Source organism: Scyliorhinus canicula, chromosome 7 (genome assembly GCF_902713615.1).
Source record: "Scyliorhinus canicula chromosome 7, sScyCan1.1, whole genome shotgun sequence".
Taxonomy (NCBI): domain Eukaryota; kingdom Metazoa; phylum Chordata; class Chondrichthyes; order Carcharhiniformes; family Scyliorhinidae; genus Scyliorhinus; species Scyliorhinus canicula.
In genome coordinates this window covers 126640514-126667383 of record NC_052152.1, presented here as the reverse complement: position 1 = coordinate 126667383, position 26870 = coordinate 126640514, and the positions used below count along the sequence as shown (strand labels likewise).

Genomic DNA, 26870 nt, shown 5'->3' with positions numbered 1-26870 from the left:
ATAGGTAGTATGGGCTGAGGTTAGAAACAGGAAAGGAGAGGTCACCCTGTTGGGAGTTTTCTATAGGCCACCTAATAGTTCTAGGGATGTAGAGGAAAGGATGGCAAAGATGATTCTGGAAAAGAGCGAAGTAACAGGGTAGTTGTTATGGGAGACTTTAACTTCCAAATATTGACTGAAAAGATATAGTTTCGGAGTACATTAGATGGGTCATTCTTTGTACATGTGTGCAGGAGGGTTTCCTGACACAATATGTTGACAGGCCAACAAGAGGCGAGGCCACATTGGATTTGGTTTTGGGTAATGAACCAGGCCAGGTGTTAGATCGTGGAGGTAGGTGAGCACTTTGGAAACAGTGACCACAATTCGGTGACCTTTACGTTAGTGATGGAAAGGGATAAGTATACCCCGCAGGGACAAGAGTTATAGATGGGGGAAGGGCAATTATGATGCCATTAGACATGACTTAGGATGTGTTGGTTGGAGAAGTAGGCTGCAAGGGTTGGGCACACTGGATATGTGGAGCTTGTTCAAGGAACAGCTATTGTAGTTCTGATAAGTACGTACCAGTCCGGTAGGGAGGAAGGGGTCGAGCGAGGGAACCGTGGTTTACCAAAGAAGTGAATCTCTTGTTAAGAGGAAAAAGGAAGTCCTATGTGAAGATGAGGCGTGCAAGTTTTCAGTTGGGGCGCTTTGATAGTTACAAGGAGCGAGGAAGGATCTAAAGAGAGAGCTGAGACAGCAAGGAGGGGACATGAGAAGTCTTTGGCAGGTAGGATCAAGGAAAACCCAAAAGCTTTCTATAGGTATGTCAGGAATAAAGAATGACTAGGGTAAGAGTAGGGCCAGTCAAGGACAGTGGTGGGAAATTGTGTGTGGGAGGCTGAGGAGATAAGCGAGATACTAAATGAATACGTTTCGTCAGTATTCACTCAAGAAAAAGATAATATTGTGGAGGAGAATGCTGAGACCCAGGCTATTAGAATAGATGGCATTGAGGTGCGTAGGGAAGAATGGTTGGCAATTCTGGACAAGGGAAAATAGATAAGTCCCCCGGGGCCGGATGTGATTTATCCTAGGATTTCTCTGGGGAAGCCAGGGAAGAGATTGCGAGCCTTTGGCTTTGATTTTTAGGTCATCATTGGCTACAGGAATAGTGCCAGTAGGACTGGAGGATAGCAAATGTGGTCCCTTTGTTCAAGAAGGGGAGTAGAGATAACCCGGTAACTATAGCCGGTGATCCGAACATCTGTGGTGGGTAAAGTCTTGGAGAGGATTATAAAAGATACGATTTATAATCATCTAGATAGGAATAATATGATTAGGGACAGTCAGAATGGTTTTGTGAAGGGTAGGTCATGCCTCACAAACCTTATTGAGTTCTTTGAGAGGTGACTGAACAGGTAGACGAGGGTAGAGCAGTTGATGTGGTGTATATGGATTTCAGTAAAGCGTTTGATAAGGTTCCCCACAGTCGGCTATTGCAGAAAATACGGAGGCTGGGGATTGAGGGTTGATTTAGAGATGTGGATCAGAAATTGGCTAGTTGAAAGAAGACAGAGAGTGGTAGTTGATGGGAAATGTTCAGAATGGAGTTCAGTTACGAGTGGCGTACCACAAGGATCTGTTCTGGGGCCGTGGCTGTTTGTCATTTTTATAAATGACCTAGAGGAGGGCGCAGAAGGATGGGTGAGTAAATTTGCAGACGACACTAAAGTCGGTGGAGTTGTAGACAGTGCGGAAGGATGTTGCGGTTACAGAGGGACATAGATAAGCTGCAGAGCTGGCTGAGAGGTGGCAATGGAGTTTAATGTGGAGAAGTGTGAAGTGATTCACTTTGGAAAGAATAACAGGAATGCAGAATATTTGGCTAAGGGTAAATTCTTTGGTAGTGGTGGATGAGCAGAGGGATCTCGGTGGTCCATGTACATAGATCCCTGAAAGTTGCCACCCAGGTTCGATAGGGTTGTGAGAGGCCTATGGTGTGTTGGCCTTTATTGGTAGAGGGATTGAGTTCCGGAGGCCATGAGGTCATGTTGCAGTTGTACAAAACTCTAGTACGGCCGCATTTGGAGTATTGCGTACAGTTCTGGTCGCCTCATTATAGGAAGGACGTGGAAGCTTTGGAACGGGGTGCAGAGGAGATTTACCAGGATGTTGCCTGGTATGGAGGGAAAATCTTATGAGGAAAGGCTGATGGACTTGAGGTTGTTTTCGTTAGAGAGAAGAAGGTTAAGAGGTGACTTAATTAGAGGCATACAAAATGATCAGAGGGTTAGATAGGGGTGGACAGCGAGAGCCTTCTCCCCGCGGATGGAGGTGGCTAGCACGAGGGGGGACATAGCCTTAAATTGAGGGTAATAGATATAGGACAGAGGTCAGAGGTGGTTTTTTACGCAAAGAGTGGTGAGGGCCGTGGAATGCCCTACCTGCAACAGTAGTGAACTCGCCAACATTGAGGGCATTAAAAAATTTATTGGATAAGCATATGGATGATAATGGCATAGTGTAGGTTAGATGGCCTTTAGTTTTTTTCCATGTCCGGTGCAACATCGAGGGCCGAAGGGCCTGTACTGCGCTGTATCGTTCTAATGTTCTATAGACAATGGGCAAGATTATTACCCAGCATTCTGCCTGAAATTAGGCTTTGAGCAGTGAGAAATGAAGGTAATAGAAAGCGTGTTTAAGTTGGTGAGAGTAAAAGTCTCCAGGGCCTTTCTACCCTCATTAAATTGCCACAGCCATCCTAGTGCTGCAGCAGGAATACGCCCAAAACACTACCGACTTCTATCCAATACTGTTTATCATCAATGAAACACCATAGAGTCATACAAAGACCAATAGAATCATGGAGGCCATTTGGCCCAACGAGTCTGCACTGGCCCTTGGAAAGGGCACCCTACCCAAGCCCACACATCCACCCTATCCCCATAACTCAATAACCCCACCCAACCTTTTTGGACACTGAGGGCATTTATCATGGCCAATCCACTTAACTTGCACATCTTTGGACTGTGGGAGAAACCGGAGCACCCGGAGGATACCCATGCACCAACGGGGAGAACGTGTTGTTTTGAATATATTCAAGAGGCGGCTAGATATAGCACTTGAGAATGGGATCAAAGGCTGATGGGAGAAAGCAGGATTAGGCTATTGAGTTGGATGATCAGCAGTGATCGTGATGAATGGCGGAGCAGGCTCGAAGGCCAAAAGGCCTCTTCCTGCTCCTATCTTCTATGTATCTATGTAATGTGCAGACTCCGCACAGACAGTGACCCAAGTAGGGAATCGAACCTGGGACCCTGGAGCTGTGAAGCAACTGTGCTACCCACTATGCTACCCTGTTGCCCCTGAGGCACTGGAAAGTTTAAAAAGTAACAGAGGCAACTTCCTGACTAAATAGATAATTTTCTTATCGGACCTCAACCCAGAATCCAACAACTAAATTGAAATACTGGCAGGTCTGTGGAACCAAGAAGGTGACTACAGGTTCCATGGTACCAGTAATGTAAAGCAACAAAGAGCATTATGCTAGAACTTTCATCAAATGAAGAGTGTAGAGAAAAAGGATTATCAGAAGAATACTGGATAATTTTGGGGCGATAGCCTATCAGTGGGAAAACATCAGCAGACCCGAACAGTGGCACCACAACTGGCTCTGTTGCGCAGCAAGGGAAGGGCAAAGTGCAGGAGAGCGATAGTTATAGGGGACTCTATAGTAAGTGACACAGATAGGTGCTTCCGTGGAAGTGAAAGAGACTCCAGGTGGTGTGTTGCCTCCCTGGTGCCAGGATCAAGGATGTCTCTGAACGATCACAGGACATCCTGAGAGGGAGGGTGAACAGCCAGAAGTCGTAATATACATAGGTACTAATGACAGTAGCAGGAAGAATGATGAGGTCCTGCAAAGGAGTTCCGGGAGTTAGGCAATAAGCTAAGAAGCAGGACCTCTAGGGTTGTAATATCAGAATTACTCCCTGTGCCACGTGTCAGTGAGGCTAGAAATAGGATAGTGCAGCGAAACACATGGCTAAACCAGTGGTGTAGGAGGGAGGGTTTCAGATTTCTGGACCATTGGGATCTCTTCTGGGGCAGGTGCGACCTGTACAAGAAGGACGGGTTGCATCTATATTTGAGGGGCACCAATATCCTGGCTGGGAGATTTGCTAGTGTCACTCGGGAGGATTTAAATTAATATGGCAGGGGGGTGGGAACCAGAGCGTTAGCTCAGAAGGTGTCATAACTGAAGGGGAAATAGAGAACAAAAATAAGAGAACACATCACCCTCAGGCAGACAAAAAAGGTGACAAGCGTGAGAAACGAGGTGGTCAATGCAGGACTGAGGGTATTGTACCTTAATGCGCGCAGTATACGGAACAGTGTAAATGAGCTTGTTGCGCACATTGAAATTGGCAGGTACAATGTTGTGGGCATCACAGAAATGCAAGGGGATCAGGGCTGGGATCTAAATATACAAGGATATGTGTCCTATCGAAAGGACACGCAGATGGGCAAAGGGGGCGGGGTTGCATTGTTCGTAAGGAATGAAGTTAAATCAATAGCAAGGAGCGATATAGAATCAGAAGGCACAGAATCTCTGGGTAGAGTTGAGGAATTGCAAAGGTAAAAAGACCCTGATGGGAATTGTGTATAGGCCCCCCAGCAGTAGTCAGGATGTGGGGCACAAAATAAATCAGGAGATAGAGAAAGCATGTAAAAAAGGCGATATCACAAGAACCATGGGCGACTTCAATATGCAGGTGGACTGGGAAAATCAGGTTGGTAGTGGATCCCAAGCAAAGGAAGTTGTGGAATGTTTAAGAGATGGTTTTTTGGAGCAGCTTGTGGTGGAGCCCACTTGGGAACAGGCAATTCTGGATTTGGTGATGTGTAATGAGGCAGACTTGATGAGGGAACTTAAGATGAAGGAACCCTTAGCAAGCAGTGATCACAACATGATAGAATTTACCCTGCAGTCTGAGAGGGAGAAGCTGGAAACAGATGTAACGGTATTACAATTAAATAAGGGTAACTACAAAGATATGAGGGAGGAGCTGGCCAGAGTTGGTTGGAAAAGGAGACTAGCAGGGAACACAGTGGAACAGCAATGACAGGAGGTTTTGGGGGTTATTCGGGGTGCAGAAGCAGAAATTCAAAGAAGAAAAAGAACAGAAAATTACAGCACAGGAACAGGCCCTTCGGCCCTCCCAGCCTGCGCCGATCCAGATCATTTACCTAAACCTGTCGCCTATTTTCCAAGGACCTACTTCCCTCTGTTCCCCGCCCATCTGTCTAGATGCATCGTAAATGATGTTATCGTGCCCGCCTCTACCACCTCCGCTGGCAAAGCGTTCCAGGCACCCACCACCCTCTGCGTAAAAAAACTTTCCACGCACATCTCCCTTAAACTTCTCCCCTCTCACATTGAAATCGTGACCCCTTGTAATTGACACCCCCACTCTTGAAAAAGCTTGTTGCTATCTACCCTCTCCATACCTCTCATAATTTCGTAGACCTCAATCAGGTCCCCCCTCAACCTCCGTCTTTCCAACGAAAATATCCTAATCTACTCAACCTTTATTCATAGCTAGCACCCTCCACACCAGGCAACATCCTTGTGAACCTCCTCTGCACCCTCTCTAAAGCATCCACATCCTTCTGGTGATGTGGCGACCAGAACTGCACGCAGTATTCCATATGTGGCCTAACCAAAGTCCTATACAATTGTAACATGACCTGCCGACTCTTGTACTCAATACCCCGTCCGATGAAGGCAAGCATGCTGCATGCCTTCTTGACCACTCTTGCGTTGCCACCTTCAGGGTACAATGGACCTGAACTCCCAGATCTCTCTGTACATCAATTTTCCCCAGGACAGCGAGGAACGGATAGAGGCGGGCTGGCGCTGCCCAACCTTCTGGGGTACTATTGGGCAGCCAATGTGTCAATGGTGCGTAAATGGGTGATGGAGGGGGGAGGGGCGGCGTGGAAAAGAATGGAGATGGCGTCATGTAGAGGTACGATCCTGGGTGCCATGGTAACGGCACCGTTGCCGCTCTCCCCTAAGAGGTTTACCACGAGCCCGGTGGTGGCGGCGACCCTAAGAATCTGGGGGCAGTGGAGACGGCATCGGGGGGAAACAGGGGGCTCGATGGAGGCTCCACTGGGTGGCAACCATCGGTTCATCCCGGGAACACGGATGGGGATTCAGGGGGTGGCAAAGGGCGGGCATCAGCAAATTGAGGGACCTGTTTATTGGCGGGAGGTTTGCGGGCCTTGGGGAACTGGAAGATAAATTTGGGCTTCCCCAAGGGAACATGTTCAGATACCTGCAGGTAAAGGCGTTTGCTAGGCGACAGGTAGAGGGATTCCCTTTGCTGCCCTCGCAGGGGACGACGGACAGAGTGCTTTCGGGGGTGTGGGTAGGAGAGGGGAAGGTGTCTGACATCTATACGGTAATGCAGGAGATGGAGGAGTCGTCAGTGGAGGAGCTGAAGGCTAAATGTGAGAAGGAACTCGGGGAGCAGATAGAGGACGGGACTTGGGCGGAGGCTTTGGAGAGAGTCAACTCTTCCTCCTCATGTGCGAGGCTTAGTCTCATCCAATTTAAGGTGCTGCACCGGGCCCACATGTCCGGGACTAGGATGAGTAGGTTCTTTGGGGGTGAGGACAGGTGCACCAGATGTTCGGGGAGTCCAGCGAACCACGCCCATATGTTCTGGGCATGCCCAGCACTGGAAGAATTCTGGAAGGGGGTGGCGGGGACGGTGTCGAGGGTGGTTGGATCCAGGGTCAAACCAGGGTGGGGGCTCGCGATTTTTGGAGTTGCGGTAGAGCCGGGAGTGCAGGAGGCGAAAGAGGCCGGTGTCCTGGCCTTTGCGTCCCTAGTAGCCCGTCGAAGGATTCTGTTACAATGGAAGGATGCAAGGCCCCCAAGCGTGGAGACCTGGATCAGTGACATGGCGGGATTTATAAAATTGGAAACGGTCAAATTTGCCCTGAGAGGATCAATACAAGGGTTCTATAAACGATGGCAGCCTTTTCTGGACTTCCTGGCTCAGAGATAGGTAACTTGGTCAATAGCAGCAGCAACCCGGGGGGGGGGGTGCAATATTGTAGTGTTTATTCTGTAACTTTATAGTGTGTTAATTTGCGTTGTTGTTAAAATACTGGGTTGTTCATGGGGATGGGGCGAATGTATATTATTGTTATTTTCGGTATTTTACTAAGGTGCGTCAATGTTGTATAAAATCAAAATTTTTCAATAAAAATTATTATTTTTTTTAATTTCCCCAGGACTCTTCCATTTTCCAGGGGCTGGTTTAGCTCACTGGGCTAAATCGCTGGCTTTTAAAGCAGGCCAGCAGCACGGTTCGATGCCCGCACCAGCCTCCCCGGACAGGCGCCGGAATGTGGCGACTAGGGGCTTTTCACAGTAACTTCATTGAAGCCTACTCGTGACAATAAGTGATATTTCATTTCATTTCATTTCATTGACCGTATAGTCCGCTCTTGAATTAGATCTTCCAAAATGCATCACCTCGCATTTGCCAGGCTTGAACTCCATCTGCCATTTCTCTGCCCAACTCTCCAATCTATCTATATTTTGCTGTATTCTCTGACAGTCCCCCTCGCTATCTGCAACTCCACCAATCTTAGTATCATCTGCAAACTTGCTAATCAGACCACCTATACCTTCGTCCAGATCATTTATGTATATCACAAACAACAGTGGTCCGAGCACGGATCCCTGTGGAACACCACCTTTCTCCATTTTGAGACACTCCCTTCCACCACTACTCTCTGTCTCTTGTTGCCCAGCCAGTTCTTTATCCATCTAGCTAGTACACCCTGAACCCCATGCGACTTCACTTTTTCTGTCAACCTGCCGTGGGAAACTTTATCAAACGCCTTATTGAAGAAGTCTTTGAGAAGTCCATGTATATGACATCTACAGCCCTTCCCTCATCAATTAACTTTGTCACTTCCTCAAAGAATTCTATTTGTGAGACATGACCTTCCCTGCACAAAACATGCTGCCTATCACTGTTAAGTCTATTTTCTTCCAAATGCGAATAGATCCTATCCCTCAGTATCTTCTCCAACAGTGTGCCTACCACTGACGTCAAGCTCAACGGTCTATAAATTCCCTTGATTATCCCTGCAACCCTTCTTAAACAAAGGGACAACATTAGCAATTCTCCAGTCCTCCGGGACCTCACCCGTGCTCACGGATGCTGCAAAGATATCTGTTAAGGCCCCAGCTATTTCGTCCCTCGGTTCCCTCAGTAACCTGGGATAGATCCCATCTGGACCTGGGGACTTGTCCACCTTTAATGCCTTTTAGAATACCCAAAACTTCACCCTTCCTTATGCAGACTCGACCTAGAGTATTTAAACATCCATCCCTAACCTCAACATCCCTCATGTCTCTCTCCTTGGTGAATACCGATGCAAGTACTCATTAAGAATCTCACCCATTTCCTCTGACTCCACGCATAAATTCCCTCTTTTGTCTTTGAGTGGGCCAATCCTTTCTCTAGTTACCCTCTTGCTCCTTATACACGAATAAAAGGCTTTGGGATTTTACTTAACCCTGTTAGCCAAAGATATTTCATGACCCCTTTTTGCTCTCTTTATTGCGCGTTTGAGATTTCCCAATATTCCTCCAAAGTTTCATCAGTTTTTTGTATACTTCCTTTTTCATCTTAGCTAGTCTCACAATTCCACCCATCATCCATGGTTCCCTGATCTTGCCATTTCTATCCCTCATTTCACAGGGACATGACTGTCCTACACTCCAATCAACCTTTTCCTCAAAAGACTCCCACATTTCAATGTGGATTTACCCTTTAACAGCTGCTCCCAATCCACATTCCCTAGCTCCTACCAAATTTTGTTATACTTGGCCTTTCCCCAATTTAGCACTCTTCCTTTAGGACCACTCTCGTCTTTGTCCATGAGTATTCTAAAACTTACGGAATTGTGATCGCTATTCCCAAAGTAATCACCGACTGAAACTTGTACCACCTGGCCGGGATCATTCCCCAATACCAGGTCCAATATGGCCCCTTCCCGGGTTGGACTATTTACATACTGCTCTAAAAAACTCTCCTGGATGCTCTTTACAAATTCTGCTCCATCTACGCCTCCAACACTACATGAGTCCCATTCAATGTTGGGGAAGTTAAAGTCTCCCATCACGACCACCCTAATGCTCCTACATTTTTCTATAATCTGTCTACATGTTTGACCCTCTACTTCACGCTCGCTTTTGGGAGGCCTGTAGTGAAGTCCCAACAATATAGCTGCGTCCTTCCTATTTCTTAGCTCTACCCATATTGCCTCAGTGCTCGAATCCTCCATAGTGCCCTCCTTAATCACAGCTGTGATATCATTTCTGACCAGTAATGCAACTCCTCCACCCCTTTTACCCCTCTCTCTATCCCTCCTGAAGCATCTATACCCTGGGATATTTAGTTGCCAATCTTGCCCTTCCCTCAAACAAGTCTCAGTAATACCAATAATATCATATTCCCAGGTACTAATCCAAGCCCTCAGTAGCCTTACCTGCTATACTTCTCACATTAAAACAAATGCACCTCAGACCACCTGTCCCTTTGCGTTCATCATCTCTTCCCTGTCTACTCTTCCCCTTAATCACAATGTGTTTATTCTCTAGTACCTTACTGGCTTTAGTTGCTGCCTCCTTACTGACCTCTAACTTCCTAATCTGGTTCCCATCCCCCTGCCACATTAGTTTAAAACCTCCCCAACAGTCTGAGAAAAAGCACCCCCTAGGACATTGGTTCCAGTCCTGTCCAGGTGTAGACCATCCGATTTGTAATGGTCCCATTGCCCCCAGAACCGGTTCCAAGTCCCAAAAATCTGAACCCCTCCCTCCTGCACCATCTCTCAGCCACGTATTCATTCTGACTATTCTTGAATATCTACTCTGACTGTCTCGTGGCACTGGTAGCAATCCTGAGATTAGTAACTTTGAGGTCCTACTTTTTAACCTATCTCCTAACTCCCTAAACCCCATTTTTTACCGATATCGTTGGTGCCCATATGCACCACGACAACTGGCTGTTCACCCTCCCCCTTCAGTATGTCCTGCAGCCGATCTGAGACATCCCTGACCCGTCCACCCAGGAGGCAACATACCATTCAGGAGTCTCGTTTTCGACCTCAGAAACGCCTGTCTAATCCCCTTACGATTGAATCCTGTGTGACTATAGCCCTGCCAGTCTTTTTCCCGCCCTTCTGTGCAGCAAAGCCAGCCACGTTGCCATGAACCTAGCGACTACTGCCTTCCCCTAGTGAGTCATCTCCCCCAACAGTATCCAACACGGTAGACCTGTTTTGGAGGGAGATGACTGCAGGGGACACCTGCACTGCCTTCCTGCTTTTTCTCTGCCTTTTGGTCACCCATTCCCTTTCTCCTTCAGCAATCCTAATCTGCGGTGTGACCAATTCGCTAAACGTGCTATCCACAACCTCCTCAGCATTGCGGATGCTCCAAAGTGAATCCATCCGCAGCTCCAGAGCCATCATGCGGTCTAACAAGAGCTGCAGCTGGACACACTTCCCGCACGTGAAGGAGTCAGGGACATCAGCCCTGAGCTCCCACAGTGAGCAAGAGGAACATAACACGGGTCTGAGATCTCCTCCCATTTTTAATCTTAAGCTTAAAGTAGTCCAACTACAATATTAAATAATAGATAAATGAAAAAGGAAAAAAAAGTAAAGAAAAATTGTTCCCAATCCCACGATAAAAAGAAATAGAAATAGAAAAATCTTACCTGATCAACACACCAGTCTTTTTTTTTGGTTCGAGGGGGGAGGGCGGGTGGGAGACACTACACGTGTAGTATCTCGGGTTCAGCCGTTGCCGAAATGTATCAGTTCACTCACCTTCCCAGAGCGCAATTCGACCGCTCCCACTCAGCTCCTCCCTCTCACCCGACAGCCCCCTGGTTATTGCTCTCGCTGCTACCGCTGAACAACTGAAGGCCCAGATGTGCAGACAACCGTGGCTGACTTTCTATTGAACATGAAATTATAGCATAGAACAGGATTTACTGACAAACGTATTGGGAGTATAAGTAATTATATATTTGTTTTTAAAAAATTAAATATATTTTTTAATTTTTTTAGAATATCAAATTCATTTTTTACAATTAAGGGACAATTTAGCGTGGCCAATCCACAAGCCTGCACATCTTTTTGGTTGTGGCGGCAGAACCCACGCAAACACGGGGAGAATGTGCAATCTCCACACGGACAGTGACCCAGAGCCGGGATCGAACCTGGGACCTCGGCGCCGTGAGGCAGCAATGCTAACCACTGCACCACCGTGCTGCCCATTTTTTTGGATAAAATTAGCAGAGCTGTACATATTGCACTGCAGGACAGGAATGTTGGCACTATACTCTTCTATCACAATCTCCAACTCTCACCTATCTAATCGAGTGAAGTAATATGGTAGGATTTCCCATTCCAGCACTTTTCCTGTGCTGCCTTGCTGGCTTTAGTATTGGATGAAATCAACAGAACAATTATATATTTATTAAAAATATTTTGCCCTATCATTTTTAGGAACAGCTCTATAGGTACAGTTGTATTGATGACGTGCGATTTGAAAAGTTCTTAACAAGAGTCTGGTGCTTACTCAGGAGATACCAGGTAAGCTGTAAAACCCCTTTCTGCACGTTTTTAATGGGTGCAATTGAACACAACGAGACTGTTAAACCTCTCTCTCGAGATTTGTAACATTCGGGACACTTCACGAAATCTCGCAAGACATTGCTATCTGGATCTTGCCCTCACTGGGCAGGATCCAGATTTGCATATTTAAGTGAGCAGCTCGGGTCACTTAAACGTGTCTGCGTGGATTCTCCCAAAGCCCAGGATCAAACACTCGTGTCTGGGAGACCTCGCATTTAGAACTGGTCCAGACAAATGTGGTTTAAGCATAACGGTTCCTGGGGAACCTCCCAGGCCATCGGAGGCCCCCAGTTGAGCGGGCTCTGGGCAGGGTGGTACCCTGCGGAGTCTGGGAGGTTGGGGTGGCATTTAAAAATGAAGGAAGGTAAATGAAGGGTAGTACCCTGACACTCCTGCCACCCAGGTACTTTGGCTCTGCCAAGCTGGTAGTGCCCGGGTGCCAGCTTGGCACTGCTAGGGATTGGGCCTGTGAATGCCCTTATGAGGTGGGGTGAGGGTGGCTCATGACCCCTTAACACAGTCATTTTCAAACCCAGCAGTTAGGATCACTCAAACATATCTGCACCGGATTCTCTGGCTGGGTCGTGGTCGGGTGTTAGAATGGTCACCGGGCCATGCGTCACAGTATTCCTGACGCCGCGGTGTTCACGGTTGCACAAAGTTGTGCCCAATTGCATGACTGGCATTTAAAAATGCCGGCTGCGGCCAGCTTTCAGAATGCCGGCTGTTCCGCGCATGCGTGCCCCCTGAGCAGTGCGCAGGCCTGGAGTCCAGCGAGGGAGAACACCACCTGCTGTCAGCGTGCTGACCCAGGACCAGATGATTTTTTTAAATCACTGGAGTCTTCCTGCCTGGAGTGATTGTTATTTAGGGTGCTCTTTCCAAGAGCCGGTGCAGACCCAATGGGCCAAATAGCCTCCTTCTGCAGTGTAAATCCTATGATCGCTTAATGTGCTACTCTTAGCACCCTTCACCACCATTTACATTCCCTTTGTCTTTTTGTCCACAACATCTTTGTCAATCTCCACCTATTGCTGACTCTCTATCCAGCCCACTGCTCCACGCCATCCCCCCCCCCCCCCCACCCACCCCCAACAATAGTATAAATCTCATCCTATTTCCAGTTCTCTCTAGCTTTGACATTGAGTCATTCGTACTTGAATTGTTAGCTCTATTCTCTCCACAGATGCTGTCAGACCTGCTGAGAACATCCACCATTTTTTATTTTTGTTTCATAGAATTTACAGTGCAGAAGGAGGCCATTCGGCCCATCGATTCTGCACCGGCTCTTGGAAAGAGCACCCTACCCAAGGCCAACACCTCCACCCTATCCCCATAACCCAGCAACCCTACCCAACACTAAGGGAAATTTTGGACACTAAGGGCAATTTATCATGGCCAATCCACCTAACCTGCACATCTTTGGACTGTGGGAGGAAACCGGAGCACCCGGAGGAAACCCACGCACACACAGGGAGGATGTGTAGACTCCACACAGACGTGACCCAAGCTGGAATCGAACCTGGGACCCCGGAGCTGTGAAGCGATTGTGCTATCCACAATGCTACCGTGCTGCCTGATTCCAGATTCCATCATCCGCGTAATAGTGTTTTTATCTAATATTTAGTTGTTTGTATTGCGGAGTATTTTTTAAAGCAGAATTGCAGGAGCACCTGTACTATTCTGAGTAAGTTGGTCACTTTGTCTAACTCAGCAACAGTAAGTTTCAAAGCTGTGATTGACTACAGCTTATCGTCAGTAAATTATGCAGGTTATGCTAACAATTGATAGTGGAAAGATTTTTACAGTGCTGTATTTGTTTGATTTCAGTCAATGTTTGGCGTTGGCATACACGAAGGCACTGGCTTGCAGGGGGCTCTACCAGTAGCTGTGTTTGAAGCTCTGAACAAACAATTTGGCGTAACATTTGAGTGTTTTGCTTCACCACTGAACTGTTATTTCAGACAGTACTGCTCTGCATTCCCTGACACTGATGGCTACTTTGGATCCAGGGGGTAAGTCCAACTCAATCACTTATTTCTAATATCTTGAAATGATTGTGGATGTCTCACAGTGTGTATGGTCAGCCTGTTAATAAATCTTTTGTCAAAAGCCAGGGGGGTCTTTGGTTATTTTCTGGGTCTTTTTTCTAATTTTATAACTGTTAAAGTTTCTTATCTTCACTGTGATTTAATTTATTAATTTATTTCAGGATTTTTTTGTCTTTTTGTTTTCTCTTGGGTCTTATTAGTTTTTGTCTCAAATATCTGTCTTGATTTTCTCTTTCTCCATTTTTCATATTTCCCTTTTTCATGTTTCTTAATCTCATGCATTTTGTTTTAATTTATGCCTGTCACTGTGGGCCCAATCTGTCTGACAGGAACAGAACATATTTGGGTCAGACTCTTGTTTTACTCTTGGCCCTATTTTATTATTTGTTAGCTCCACTGGATGTAAAATTAGGCAGGATGCATAATGTGAATGTGTCTCGTATGTATCCCGTGTTTCCTCTTTTGTGCCTTACTTTCTTGTTGCTCGCTCTTGTGTTTATTATGTGACCTTTACTGCTATTGCTTTCGCTTCATCATTTTCATAGCTCTTTTTCTTGTCTCTCGTTCCCATGCGTCTCTTTCTCTCATGTCTGGTTGTTTCCCTCTGCCACCCCTGTGATGCTCATTCTTTCACTCCCAGATAACTGTCTCATTCATATCTCTCTCTCTTTCTGTCTCTCGCTCTCAGACATTCCATGATAAGAAGTCTTACAACATCAGGGTAAAGTCCAAGAGGTTTGTTTCAAACACTAGCTTTCGGAGCACTGCTCCTTCCTGAGGAAGGAGCAGTGCTCCGAAAGCTAGTGTTTGAAACAAACATAGAACATAGAACAGTACAGCACAGAACAGGCCCTTCGGCCCTCGATGTTGTGCCAAGCAATGATCACCCTACTTAAACCCACGTAACCCGTATACCCGTAACCCAACAATCCACGGGCAATTTAGCATGGCCAATCCACCTAACCCGCACATCTTTGGACTGTGGGAGGAAACCGGAGCACCCGGAGGAAACCCACGCACACACGGGGAGGACGTGCAGACTCCACACAGACAGTGACCCAGCCGGGAATCGAACCTGGGACCCTGGAGCTGTGAAGCATTGATGCTAACCACCATGCTACCGTGAGGCCCACCATGAAGTCAAGTGTCCCAGAGGAGTGTAGCACAAATTAGATGTAAAGTTCTCTGAACCATCTGATTAAGCACCCTTGGTTAGGTCCACTAACCGTGAAGACCTCTTGGACTTTACCCTGATGTTGTAAGAACATAAGAACTAGAAGAAGGAGTAGGCCATCTGGCCCCTCGAGCCTGCTCCGCCATTCAATGAGATCATGGCTGATCTTTTGTGGACTCAGCTCCACTTTCCGGCCCGAACACAATAACCTTTAATCCCTTTATTCTTCAAAAAACTATCTAGCTTCACCTTAAAAACATTTAATGAAGGAGCTTCACTGGGCAAGGAATTCCATAGATTCACAACCCTTTGGGTGAAGAAGTTCCTCCTAAACTCAGTCCTAAATCTACTTCCCCTTATTTTGAGGCTATGTCCCCTAGTTCTGCTTTCACCCGCCAGTGGAAACAACCTGCCCGCATCTATCCTATCTATTCCCTTCATAATTTTAAATGTTTCTATAAGATCCCCCCTCATCCTTCTAAATTCCAACGAGTACAGTCCCAGTCTACTCAACCTCTCCTCATAATCCAACCCCTTCAGCTCTGGGATTAACCTAGTGAATCTCCTCTGCACACCCTCCAGTGCCAGTATGTCCTTTCTCAAGTAAGGAGACCAAAACTGAACACAATACTCCAGGTGTGGCCTCACTAACACCTTATACAATTGCAACATAACCTCCCTAGTCTTAAACTCCATCCCTCTAGCAATGAAGGACAAAATTCCATTTGCCTTCTTAATCACCTGTTGCACCAGTAAACCAACTTTCTGTGACTCATGCACTAGCACACCCAGGTCTCTCTGCACAGCGGCATGCCTTAATATTTTATTGTTTAAATAATAATCCCGTTTGCTGTTATTCCTACCAAAATGGATAACCTCACATTTGTCAACATTGTATTCCATCTCCCAGTCCAACCCCAGTCCAACGCTTGCATCTCCACATCATGACATTCCATGATGTTTAGCATTCCCTTCCCTGATTTGTGCTTCATTTAAAATTTTTCTTCTTTAATTGTTTCTATAAAATTTATATAATTTGGTGAATGTTTGCCGAGGTGAAGAACATCAGAGGGATTAGAATACTTAAGCAGTTGCTTTTGACAAGCTCAGATGCTTTGGGCCAGAGGGCTTTTTCTGTGCTGTAGAGCGCTATGACTCAGAGAGTTGCACACTTCGAGCACTTCTGTGCCAACAGCAAGTGTCCCAGAGGAGTGTAGCACAAATTAGATGTAAAGTTCTCTGAACCATCTGATTAAGCACCCTTGGTTAGGTCCACTATCGTCCCCTGTATTCTATCCCCAGAAAATTGCCGAGCTGATTGTAGTACGAAAACAGGGAATCCAGGCCAAAACAGCATCCCTGGAGAACAAAATAAAGTTAATGTTTAATAAAAAATTCCTCAACCGAATGGAATGATATTTGAGCTGATTGATTCACCTATAATATCTTCCTGCTGTGTAGAAAGTGTCGATGTCCTGCAACTGACCTCAAACAGATCTGTGGTTTTGTCAACTATTTGATACCTACCCACTTTCACCTGCGTAAATTGCATGTGGTACAACTCGCTGGGAATGGCTGTCTGATAGGGGGGAGCGAGTTTTCAGACTTCTGCAAATGGCACTTGAGTTAATTATCAGAAGATATCCTGAGGTTTATTTTACCAAATTTTTGTGGGAATTACCTTGCTTTATCTAACTATCTTGCCACTCACCTGTTAATCTAACCTCTCTAAACACTTTCTTCTTTACATAATCTTAATTCTTTCTCTCTGACTTGTACAAAAATAAATTTCATCAAATTGTCACAACAAATCCATGTGTATAAAGTTGCAAACTCTCTTATCCAGGAAATCCGTATTGTTACCCAGTATACCAATGTAAGACTCCAAAATTGATGCCTAAACAGTGATACTTTAATGTTTAGGACAACTTCCTTACTTTTCTATGGGCAGCATGGTAGCACAATGCTTAGCACTGTTGCTTCACAGCGCCAGGGTCCCAGGTTCAATTCCTAGCTTGGGTTGTCTGTGTAGAATCTGCACATTCTCCCTTTGTCCTGCAGGTCTCTGGTTTCCCCCACAAGTCCCGAAAGACGTGCTTGTTAGGTAATTTGGACATTCTGAATTCTCCTTCAGTGTACCTAAACAGGCGCCAGAATGTGGCGACTAGGGCATTTTCACAGTAACTTCATTACAGTGCTAATGTAAGCCTACTTGTGACAATAATAAAGATTATTATATTATTATATGTAGTTCAGTTCAGTGGGCTAGACAGCTGGTTTGTGATGCAGAACAAGGCCAGCAGTGCGGGTTCAATTCCCGTACCAGCTGAGAATTCTGAATTCTCCCTCTGTGTACCTGAACAGGCGCCGGAATGTGACAACTAGGGGCGTTTCACAGTAACTTAATTGCAGTGTTAATGTAAGCCTACTTGTGACAATAAAGATTATTTTATTTATTTTATAAAGCCTAGGGTCACATTTTAAACTTTATCAACTTATCCTGCACCATTCAACAATATCTGTACATATGCAACTAGGTTGGATAGGAATTTCCCAGTGTTTCTTCCCCCTTATTGGTCCTAGGTTTTTCTGTTTCTGCCTCTCACAGGAGATTTCATGGCTGTGAGGCCAAAAGATGACTAGAAAGGATGCACTAGCCATCATGAGCATGGGCCTTGGTGTACGTGTATCAGTTCCCAGTGTTCTTGTACTAGTACCCAGCGGTCCATGTCTCAACAGACCGCAATCTGTCAGGATAGGAAGCAGCACCTCCTCACATTAGTCCTAAACACCGGGGCCCCACAAGGATGTGTGCTCAGTCCTTTACTGTACTCCTTATACACATATGACTGTGTGGCAAGATTTAACTCCAACTCAATCTATAAGTTTGCGGATGATACAACTGTGGTGGGCCGTATCTCAAAACAACGACGAATCAGACAACAGGGGGGAATAAATTGCACGGTGTACCAAAAACAACCTCTCTCTAAATGTTGAAAAGACCAAGGAACTGATTGATCATTGACTTAAGGAAGCGTGGCACGACACATACTCCCATCTGCATCAATGGCTCCGAAGTGGAGATGGTCGATAGCTTTAAGTTCCTGGGGGTCACCATCACCAACAGTCTGTCCTGGTCCACTCACATTGATGCAACAGTCAAGAAAGCCCAACAACGTCTCTATTTCCTATGGAAGCTAAAGAAATTTGGCATGTCTGCATCGACTCTCACAAACTTCTACAGATGTGCGATAGAGAGCATCTTATCCAGCTGCATTGCAGCCTGGAATGGCAACTGCTCGGTCCAAGATCGCAAGAAACTGCAGAGTGTGGTGAACTGAGCCCAACGCATCACACAAGTTTGCCACCCCCACATTGATTCTGTATGCACCTCCTGCTGCCTCAGGAAGGCAAACAGCATTATCAGAGACCCCTGGAGGAGGAGAGTCAGCCACTCGCTCAGGAATGCTTCTGTTGCCACACCTGAAGAGGGAGACTTAATGTACAACATGTACAGCAGCTGTTTCCAGATTATAACTGGAGGTCATATCCATTAATGACAAATGTGCAGCTTGGTACCATATCAGACTTCTTGGTCATTTTATTTGGTTTGCTAGAACTGCTTTTCCCTCTTCCAGACCCTTCTATCAGGCAGAAGGTACAGAAGTCTGAAAACCCTCCAGACATAGGAACAGCTTCTTCCCCACAGCTACAAGACTCCTCAACGACTCCCCCTCAGACTGATCTGTTCACTATAAGAACACTATTCACGACACCCCATGCTGCTCTTTCTCGTGTATTTGTTTGGCCTCTTGTTTCGCACTGTAACCAATCACTGTTTGTCGATGTACCATTGTCAATGTTCTCTGTTGATTATTCTCTTTGTCTACTATGTACGTTCCCTTGTCCGCAGAAAAATACTTTTCACTGTACTCCGGTACATGTGACACTAAATCAAATCAATCAGTCAGTGTTAAGCACCTCAGTTTCGATATCTATGAAGGGCAGTTGAGCAGACCTGAAGTGCACGCAGCATTATATCACTAACATTGTTTTATTTCATGTTAAATATTAACTGTTACATTAAAGGTCATTTGATAATTCCTAACAATTCTTAATAAGAGGCAGTCACACCCCTTTGATTAACTACTTGAATTCGGCCAGTGGTCATAGGAGGGTGTGACTATGAGTGAGGTAAGTCGAGGGATCCAGGATGTAGGGTTGCAGGAGCCTCAGTCCTTGTCCAACAGATTCGAGATTCTTGCTCCCTGTGTGGATGAGAGCGGAGACTGTGGAAAGGATGAGCAAACTGACCACAGCACTGTGGTACAGGGAGCTATTGAAGTGGGAGGAGAGAAAATAAATGTAATTGTAATTAGGGATGGTATAGTTAGGGGCATAGACACTGTTTCTGTGACCAGGATCGAGAGTCCCGAACGTTATGTTGCCTGCCTGGTGCTTGGGTTGGGATATCTCTTCTGGGCTGCAGAGAAACTTGGGAGTGGGATGGGAAAGACCCAGTTATCGTGGCCCACGTAGTACCAGCGACATAGGTAGAACAAGGATAGAGGTTCTGCTGAAGGAATTTGAGCAGCTAGGGGCTAAGTTACAAAGTCGAAACAAAAAGGTAATAATCTTTGGATTACTACCTGAGCCACGAGCTAACTGGCACAGGGTGAATAAAATTAAAAGAGGTAAATGCTTAACTCAAAAGGTTGGTGTGGGAAAAATGGATTTCAATTCATGGGACATTGGCACCAGCACTGGGAAAGGAGTACGCTGTTCCGATGGGACAGTCTTAACCTGAATAATGCTGGGACCAGAGTCCTGGCAAATCGCATAACTAAGGCTGTAAACTAAATAGTGGGGGGGGGTGGGGGAGGGTTCATAGAAATATAGAATTTACAGTGCAGAAGGAGACCATTTGGCCCATCGAGTCTGCACCGGCCATTAGAAAGAGCACCCCACTTAAGCCCACACCTCCACCCTATCCCCGTAATCCAGTAGCCCCACTTAACCTTTTTGGACACTAAGGGCAATTTAGCATGGCCAATCCACCTAACCTGCACATCTTTGGACTGTGGGAGGAAACCCACGCAGACACGGGGAGAACGTACAGACTCCGCACAGACGTTGACCCAAGCCGGGAATGGAACCTGGGACCCTAGAGCTATGAACCAACAGTGCAACCACTGTGCTTTCAGTTGTATAGGAAATTAGAAAATCAAATTTAAAGGAATCTAGGTGTGCAGGTTAATGATGAGAACTTTAAATTCATAAAAGGGGAGGGCTCATGAGTGGTTAGTAAGATTTTAGAGTCCATTTTGAAGGATGAGATTGCAGAGTACTTGGAAGTGCATGCTAAAGGACAGCTGTGTCATTATGGCTTCTTCAAGGGGAGGTCATGCTGACAAGTCTGTTAGAATTCCTTGAGGAGGTAATGAGGAAGTTAGACAAAAGAGAACCAGTGGACGTGATCTGTTTAGATTTCCAGAATGCCTTTGACAAGGTGCCGTAAAGGAGGCTGCTAAATAAGATAAAAGCCTACAGTGTTTGGGGCAAGGTACTGGCATGGATAGAAGATTGACTGACTGGCAGAGAGTGGAGTTAAAGGGGTCTTTTTCAGGATGGCAGCCAGTGACTAGTGCCGTTCGTAAGGGTCAGTGTTGAGACTACAACTATTCACGATATACATTAACAATCTGGGAGAAGGAACTGAGGACATTGTTGCCAAGTTTGAAGGTGATACAAAGATACCTAGAGGGATAGTTAGTGTTGAGGAAGTTGGAGAGACCGCAGAAAGACTGAGACAGGCTAGAGGTGTGGGCAAAGAACTGGCAGATGGACTACTGTGTCGAAAAGTGAGAGATCATGCACTTTGGTAGGAAGAATAGAGGCATAGATTATTATTGCAGTAAGAAGTCAAAGATGCCAGACAATGCTTAGAATGCAAGCATTTGCAGGTAATTAAATCTTTACAGATCCAAAGATAGAGGTAACCCCAGGTTAAAGAGCCAAGTTCCGCACACGAGTGCAGCCTCAACCGGGACCTGGGATTCATGTCGCATTACATTCATCCCCCACCATCTGGCCTGGGCTTGCAAAATCCTACCAACTGTCCTGGCTTGAGACAATTCACACCTCTTTAACCTAGGATTACCCCTTTCTCTGGACCTGTAAAGATTTAATTACCTGCAAATGCTCGCATTCTAAGCATTGTCTGGCATCTTTGAATTTGTCTATATATATGTTTCTGGAACATACCTCTTTATTCACCTGAGGAAGGAGCAGTGCTCCCAAAGCTAGTGTTTGAAACAAACATGTTGGACTTTAACCTGGTGTTGTAAGACTTCTTACTGTGCTCACCCCAGTCCAACGCCGGCATATCCACATTATAGATTATTATTAGATTATCCAAAGAGGGTGAATCTCTCTTAGTTTGGTCAGTATCACCTGATTCTCTTGACTTCTGTTCAGACATCTCTTTTTCCCATTTCTTGGAGAGACCGAGTGCATAAAGAACATAGAACATAGAACAGTACAGCACAGAACAGGCCCTTCGGCCCTCAATGTTGTGCCGAGCCATGATCACCCCACTTAAACCCACGTAACCCACATACCCGTAACCCAACAATCCCCCCATCAACCTTACACGACGGGCAATTTAGCATGGCCAATCCACCTAACCCGCACATCTTTGGACTGTGGGAGGAAACCGGAGCACCCGGAGGAAACCCACGCACACACGGGGAGGACGTGCAGACTCCACACAGACAGTGACCCAGCCGGGAATCGAACCTGGGACCCTGGAGCTGTGAAGCATTGATGCTAACCACCATGCTACCGTGAGGCCCCAAGAAGAAGAATCTGTGGACATCAAACATTTACAAAGAATATCTCAGCTTTGCCTCCATCAACATGAAACTTACTCTCAACCGGCATCAAAGATTTTCAGACTAAATTTCACCCCTCCTTCCATAATCATTCAGCTTTGTTGCTTTTTATGTAGAGCTTGAGGAAACCAAGTAGAATGATAGATGGTTCACATTAGATTTTCCACCTGGGCTATGCAGATCCGTTTTTATTTAAATGAAAATCAGCTTCCTTCTCCGGATCTCCCCTTACCTCTTATCTTTGTAACCTGCTGCGCAGGTATTCTAGTGTATTCCAGGAGTGGAGATAGTAATGTCATTGATTGTCATGAGGAAATGGTTACATTTTCTCTTGTTGTAGATGGCCATTACCTGGCACTTGTATGGCATCAATGTTACTTGCCACTTGTCAGCCCAAGTGTGGATGCTGTCCAGGTCCTGCTGCATTTGGACACGGACCTTTTCAGCATCTGAGAAGTTGAAAACGGTGCTGAACATGCAGTCATCAGCGAACATCCCCATTTCTGACTTTATGATTGAAGGAAGACCATTGATGAAGCAACAGAATATGGTTGTGCATAGAACACTACCCTGAAGAACTGCTGCAGTAATGTCCTGGAGCCGAGATGTCTGCCCTCCAACTACCAGAATCACCTTCCTTTGTGTTAGGTACAACTCCAATCAGTGGAGAGTTTTTCCGCTGATTCAAATTGCCTCCAGTTCAGCTGGGGCTCCTTGATGCCATACTCAGTCAAATGATGTCTTGATGTCAAGGGCAGTCACTCTCACTTCACCTCTGGAGTTCAGCTCTTTTGCCCATGTTTGGACCCAGGCTGTAATGAGATGAGGAGCTGAGTGACCCTGGCAGAACTCAAACTGAGCATTGGTAAGCAGGTTATTGAATTTGTATGATATTTGCCTGTATAAAATGGACAAGGTGCGAGCCAGATACAAAGCTGAAGAATTGATACAAAGCTAAATACGGTATTCTTAGGGCAAAAGACTGATTGCTTGGTCAAAGAGGCACAGAGAAGAACATTGGAACATAGAAACTAGGAGCAGGAGTAGGCCATTCAGCCCTTCGGGCCTTCTTGAGCCATTTAACCCTTCCAGCATATTCTTCTATTCACTGAGGTCATGGCTGATATGTGGCCGAATCCACATACCTTCCTTTGCCCCATATTCCTTCAAATTCTTTTGATTTCAGATTTTTAAATTGCATTGGTCTAGCTTCAATTACCCTTTGCAAAAGATCTTGAGTTCTAAAATTCTGCGACACTTTGTGCGTGCAGGTGCTTTTGAATTTCATTCCTGAAAGGTCTGGCTCTAACTTCTAAACTATACCCCCTCATCCCAGCTGCCTGAACCAACAGAAGTAGGCTCTCCTTTTCTACCCCATTTTTCATCCAAATATCATGAAAATTTAATCCTTTGGGTTCAGACATCATTTTGGTAAATCTGTCCAGCACTGTCTCCAAAGCTAATACATCCTTCCTGCAATGTGGTACCCTGAACTGCTCAGAGTACTCCAATCTAACCAGGGTTGAAATTTGTCTTTTACCTCCCCACCCTTATATTCTGGATCTCTACATTTATAGGTTGCCATTCCATTTGCCGTATCTGACATTTTAATCATCAACATACTGGGACACCCAAGTTTTTGTTGACCCACGCTGTTTTTCACTGTTTACAGAATATCCTCTCGTTCTTTATAGGTCCAAAGTGGATGACCTCACATTTGTTTACATCGAAATCTTTTGCTATAGTTTTTCCCATTCACTTAATCTATCAATACCTCTTTATAATTTTTTGATTTAATCTACACTTCTTACAGTGCTGCCTATTTTTCTGTCACTGGATGCTCCTCCTATGGGAGCCAGCCTTACATAAATCTAAAATCTTGGTAGTCTTTCTCCCTTTCAAACACTACTTTAGCACTTAAAGGCATGGGTACCAGTGGAAGGACAATGGTAGTTGAGATGCACCAGAGGTCAGAATTGAAGCAATGTACAGTTCACAGATGGTTTTAGTGCTGACGATCACATGAATGGTGATCAAGGCCATTGGAAACATTTAAAAACGAGGTCGAGAATTTTAACCAATAGTTGGTAGGGGGAGAGTGGTGAAGATTGAGCTTTGGACAATGACAGACGGTCAGATACAGTAAAATTTGGTTCATCCACAGTTGTGGGGGAGAGTCAGATCGCTGGGATTGAGCTGTGAGTGAGGGTCAGATCCCTGGGATTGAGCTGTGAGTGAGGGTCAGATCCCTGGGATTGAGCTGTGAGTGAGGGTCAGATCCCTGGGATTGAGCTGTGAGTGAGAGCCAGATCGTTGAGATTGTGCTGTGAGTGAGGGTCCGATTGTTGGGATTGAGCTGTGAGTGAGTCAGATCCCTGGGATTGAGCTGTGAGTGAGAGTCAGATCCCTGGGATTGAGTTGCGAGTGAGGGTCAGATCGCTGGGATTCAGCTGTGAGTGAGAGTCAGATCGCTGAGATTGAGCTGTGAGTGAGTGTCAGATCGCTGGGATTGAGCTGTGAGTGAGGGTCAGATCCCTGGGATTGAGTTGTGAGTGAGGGGCAGATCGCTGGGTTTGAGCTGCGAGTGAGGGTCTGATTGTTGGGATTGAGCTGTGAGTGAGTCAGATCCCTGGGATTGAGCTGTGAGTGAGAGTCAGATCATTGAGATTGAGTTGCGAGTGAGGGTCAGATCGCTGGGATTCAGCTGTGAGTGAGGGTCAGATCACTGGGATTGAGTTGTGTGAGGGTCAGATCACTGGGATTGAGCTGTGACTGAGAGTCAGATCCCTGGGATTGAGTTGTGAGTGAGGGTCAGATCCCTGGGATTGAGCTGTGAGTGAGAGTCAGATCCCTGGGATTGAGCTGGTGAGAGTGAGATCCCTGAGATTGAGCTGTGAATGAGTGCCAGATCCCTGGGATTGAGCTGTGAGTGAGGGTCATATCCCTGGGATTGTGCTGTGAGTGAGGGTCAGATCCCTGGGATTGAGCTGAAGTGAGAGTCAGATCCCTGGGATTGAGCTGTGAGTGAGGGTCAGATCCCTGGGATTGAGCTGTGAGTGAGGGTCCGATTGTTGGGATTAAGCTGTGAATGAGTGTCAGATCCCTGAGATTGAGCTGTGAGTGAGTGTCAGATCCCTGAGATTGAGCTGTGAATGAGTGTCAGATCCCTGAGATTGAGCTGTGAGTGAGAGTCAGATCGCTGAGATTGAGATGTGAGTGAGGGTTAGATCCCTGGGATTGAGCTGAAGTGAGAGTCAGATCCCTGGGATTGAGCTGTGAGTGAGGGTCAGATCCCTGGGATTGAGCTGAGAGTGAGAGTCAGATCGCTGGGATTGAGCTGTGAGTGAGAGTCAGATCCCTGGGAATGAGCTGTGAGTGAGAGTCAGATCCCTGGGATTGAGCTGTGAGTGAGAGTCAGATCGCTGGGATTGAGCTGAAGTGAGAGTCAGAACGCTGGATTTTGAGCTGTGAGTGAGGGTCAGATCGTTGAGATTGAGCTGTGAGTGAGGGTCCGATTGTTGGGATTGAGCTGTGAGTGAGGGTCCGATTGTTGGGATTGAGTTGTGAGTGAGGGTCAGATCGCTGGGTTTGAGCTGCGAGTGAGGGTCTGATTGTTGAGATTGAGCTGTGAGTGAGGGTCCGATTGTTGGGATTGAGCTGTGAGTGAGTCAGATCCCTGGGATTGAGCTGTGAGTGAGAGTCAGATCCCTGGGATTGAGCTGTGAGTGAGAGTCAGATCCCTGGGATTGAGCTGTGAGTGAGAGTCAGATCCCTGGGATTGAGCTGTGAGTGAGAGTCAGATCGCTGGGATTGAGCTGAAGTGAGAGTCAGAACGCTGGATTTTGAGCTGTGAGTGAGGGTCAGATCGTTGAGATTGAGCTGTGAGTGAGGGTCCGATTGTTGGGATTGAGCTGTGAGTGAGTCAGATCCCTGGGATTGAGCTGTGAGTGAGAGTCAGATCCCTGGGATTGAGTTGCGAGTGAGGGTCAGATCGCTGGGATTCAGCTGTGAGTGAGAGTCAGATCGCTGAGATTGAGCTGTGAGTGAGGGTCAGATCGCTGGGATTGAGCTGTGAGTGAGGATCAGATCCCTGGGATTGAGTTGTGAGTGAGGGTCAGATCGCTGGGTTTGAGCTGCGAGTGAGGGTCTGATTGTTGAGATTGAGCTGTGAGTGAGGGTCCGATTGTTGGGATTGAGCTGTGAGTGAGTCAGATCCCTGGGATTGAGCTGTGAGTGAGAGTCAGATCCCTGGGATTGAGTTGCGAGTGAGGGTCAGATCGCTGGGATTCAGCTGGGAGTGAGAGTCAGATCGCTGAGATTGAGCTGTGAGTGAGGGTCAGATCACGGGGATTGAGCTGTGAGTGAGGGGCAGATCGCTGGGTTTGAGCTGCGAGTGAGGGTCTGATTGTTGGGATTGAGCTGTGAGTGAGTCAGATCCCTGGGATTGAGCTGTGAGTGAGAGTCAGATCGTTGAGATTGAGCTGTGAGTGAGAGTCAGATCACTGGGATTGAGCTGTGAGTGAGGGTCAGATCACTGGGATTGAGCTATGAGTGAGAGTCAGATCCCTGGGATTGAGCTGTGAATGAGAGTCAGATCGCTGGGATTGAGTTGTGAGTGAGGGTCAGATCCCTGGGATTGAGCTGTGAGTGAGGGTCAGATCGTTGAGATTGAGCTGTGAGTGAGGGTCTGATTGTTGGGATTGAGCTGTGAGTGAGTCAGGTCCCTGGGATTGAGCTGTGAGTGAGAGTCAGATCCCTGGGATTGAGCTGGTGAGTGTGAGATCCCTGAGATTGAGCTATGAATGAGTGTCAGATCCCTGGGATTGAGCTGTGAGTGAGGGTCAGATCCCTGGGATTGAGCTGTGAGTGAGGGTCAGATCCCTGGGATTGAGGTGAAGTGAGAGTCAGATCCCTGGGATTGAGCTGTGAGTGAGGGTCAGATCCCTGGGATTGAGCTGTGAGTGTAGGTCCGATTGTTGGGATTAAGCTGTGAATGAGTGTCAGATCCCTGGGATTGAGCTG

The 26870-nt window shown here is 46.4% G+C and overlaps 1 protein-coding gene across 1 annotated transcript in view; it reads left to right on the top strand.

Annotated features, from left to right (window-relative positions):
* The window catches only part of pcif1 (phosphorylated CTD interacting factor 1), a 218851-nt gene that overhangs the window by 167769 nt on the left and 24212 nt on the right, over positions 1-26870 (top strand). The window contains 2 exon segments of the mRNA XM_038802885.1: positions 11602-11688; positions 13561-13745. Of these exon segments, the coding sequence (XP_038658813.1) occupies positions 11602-11688; positions 13561-13745 (272 nt within the window).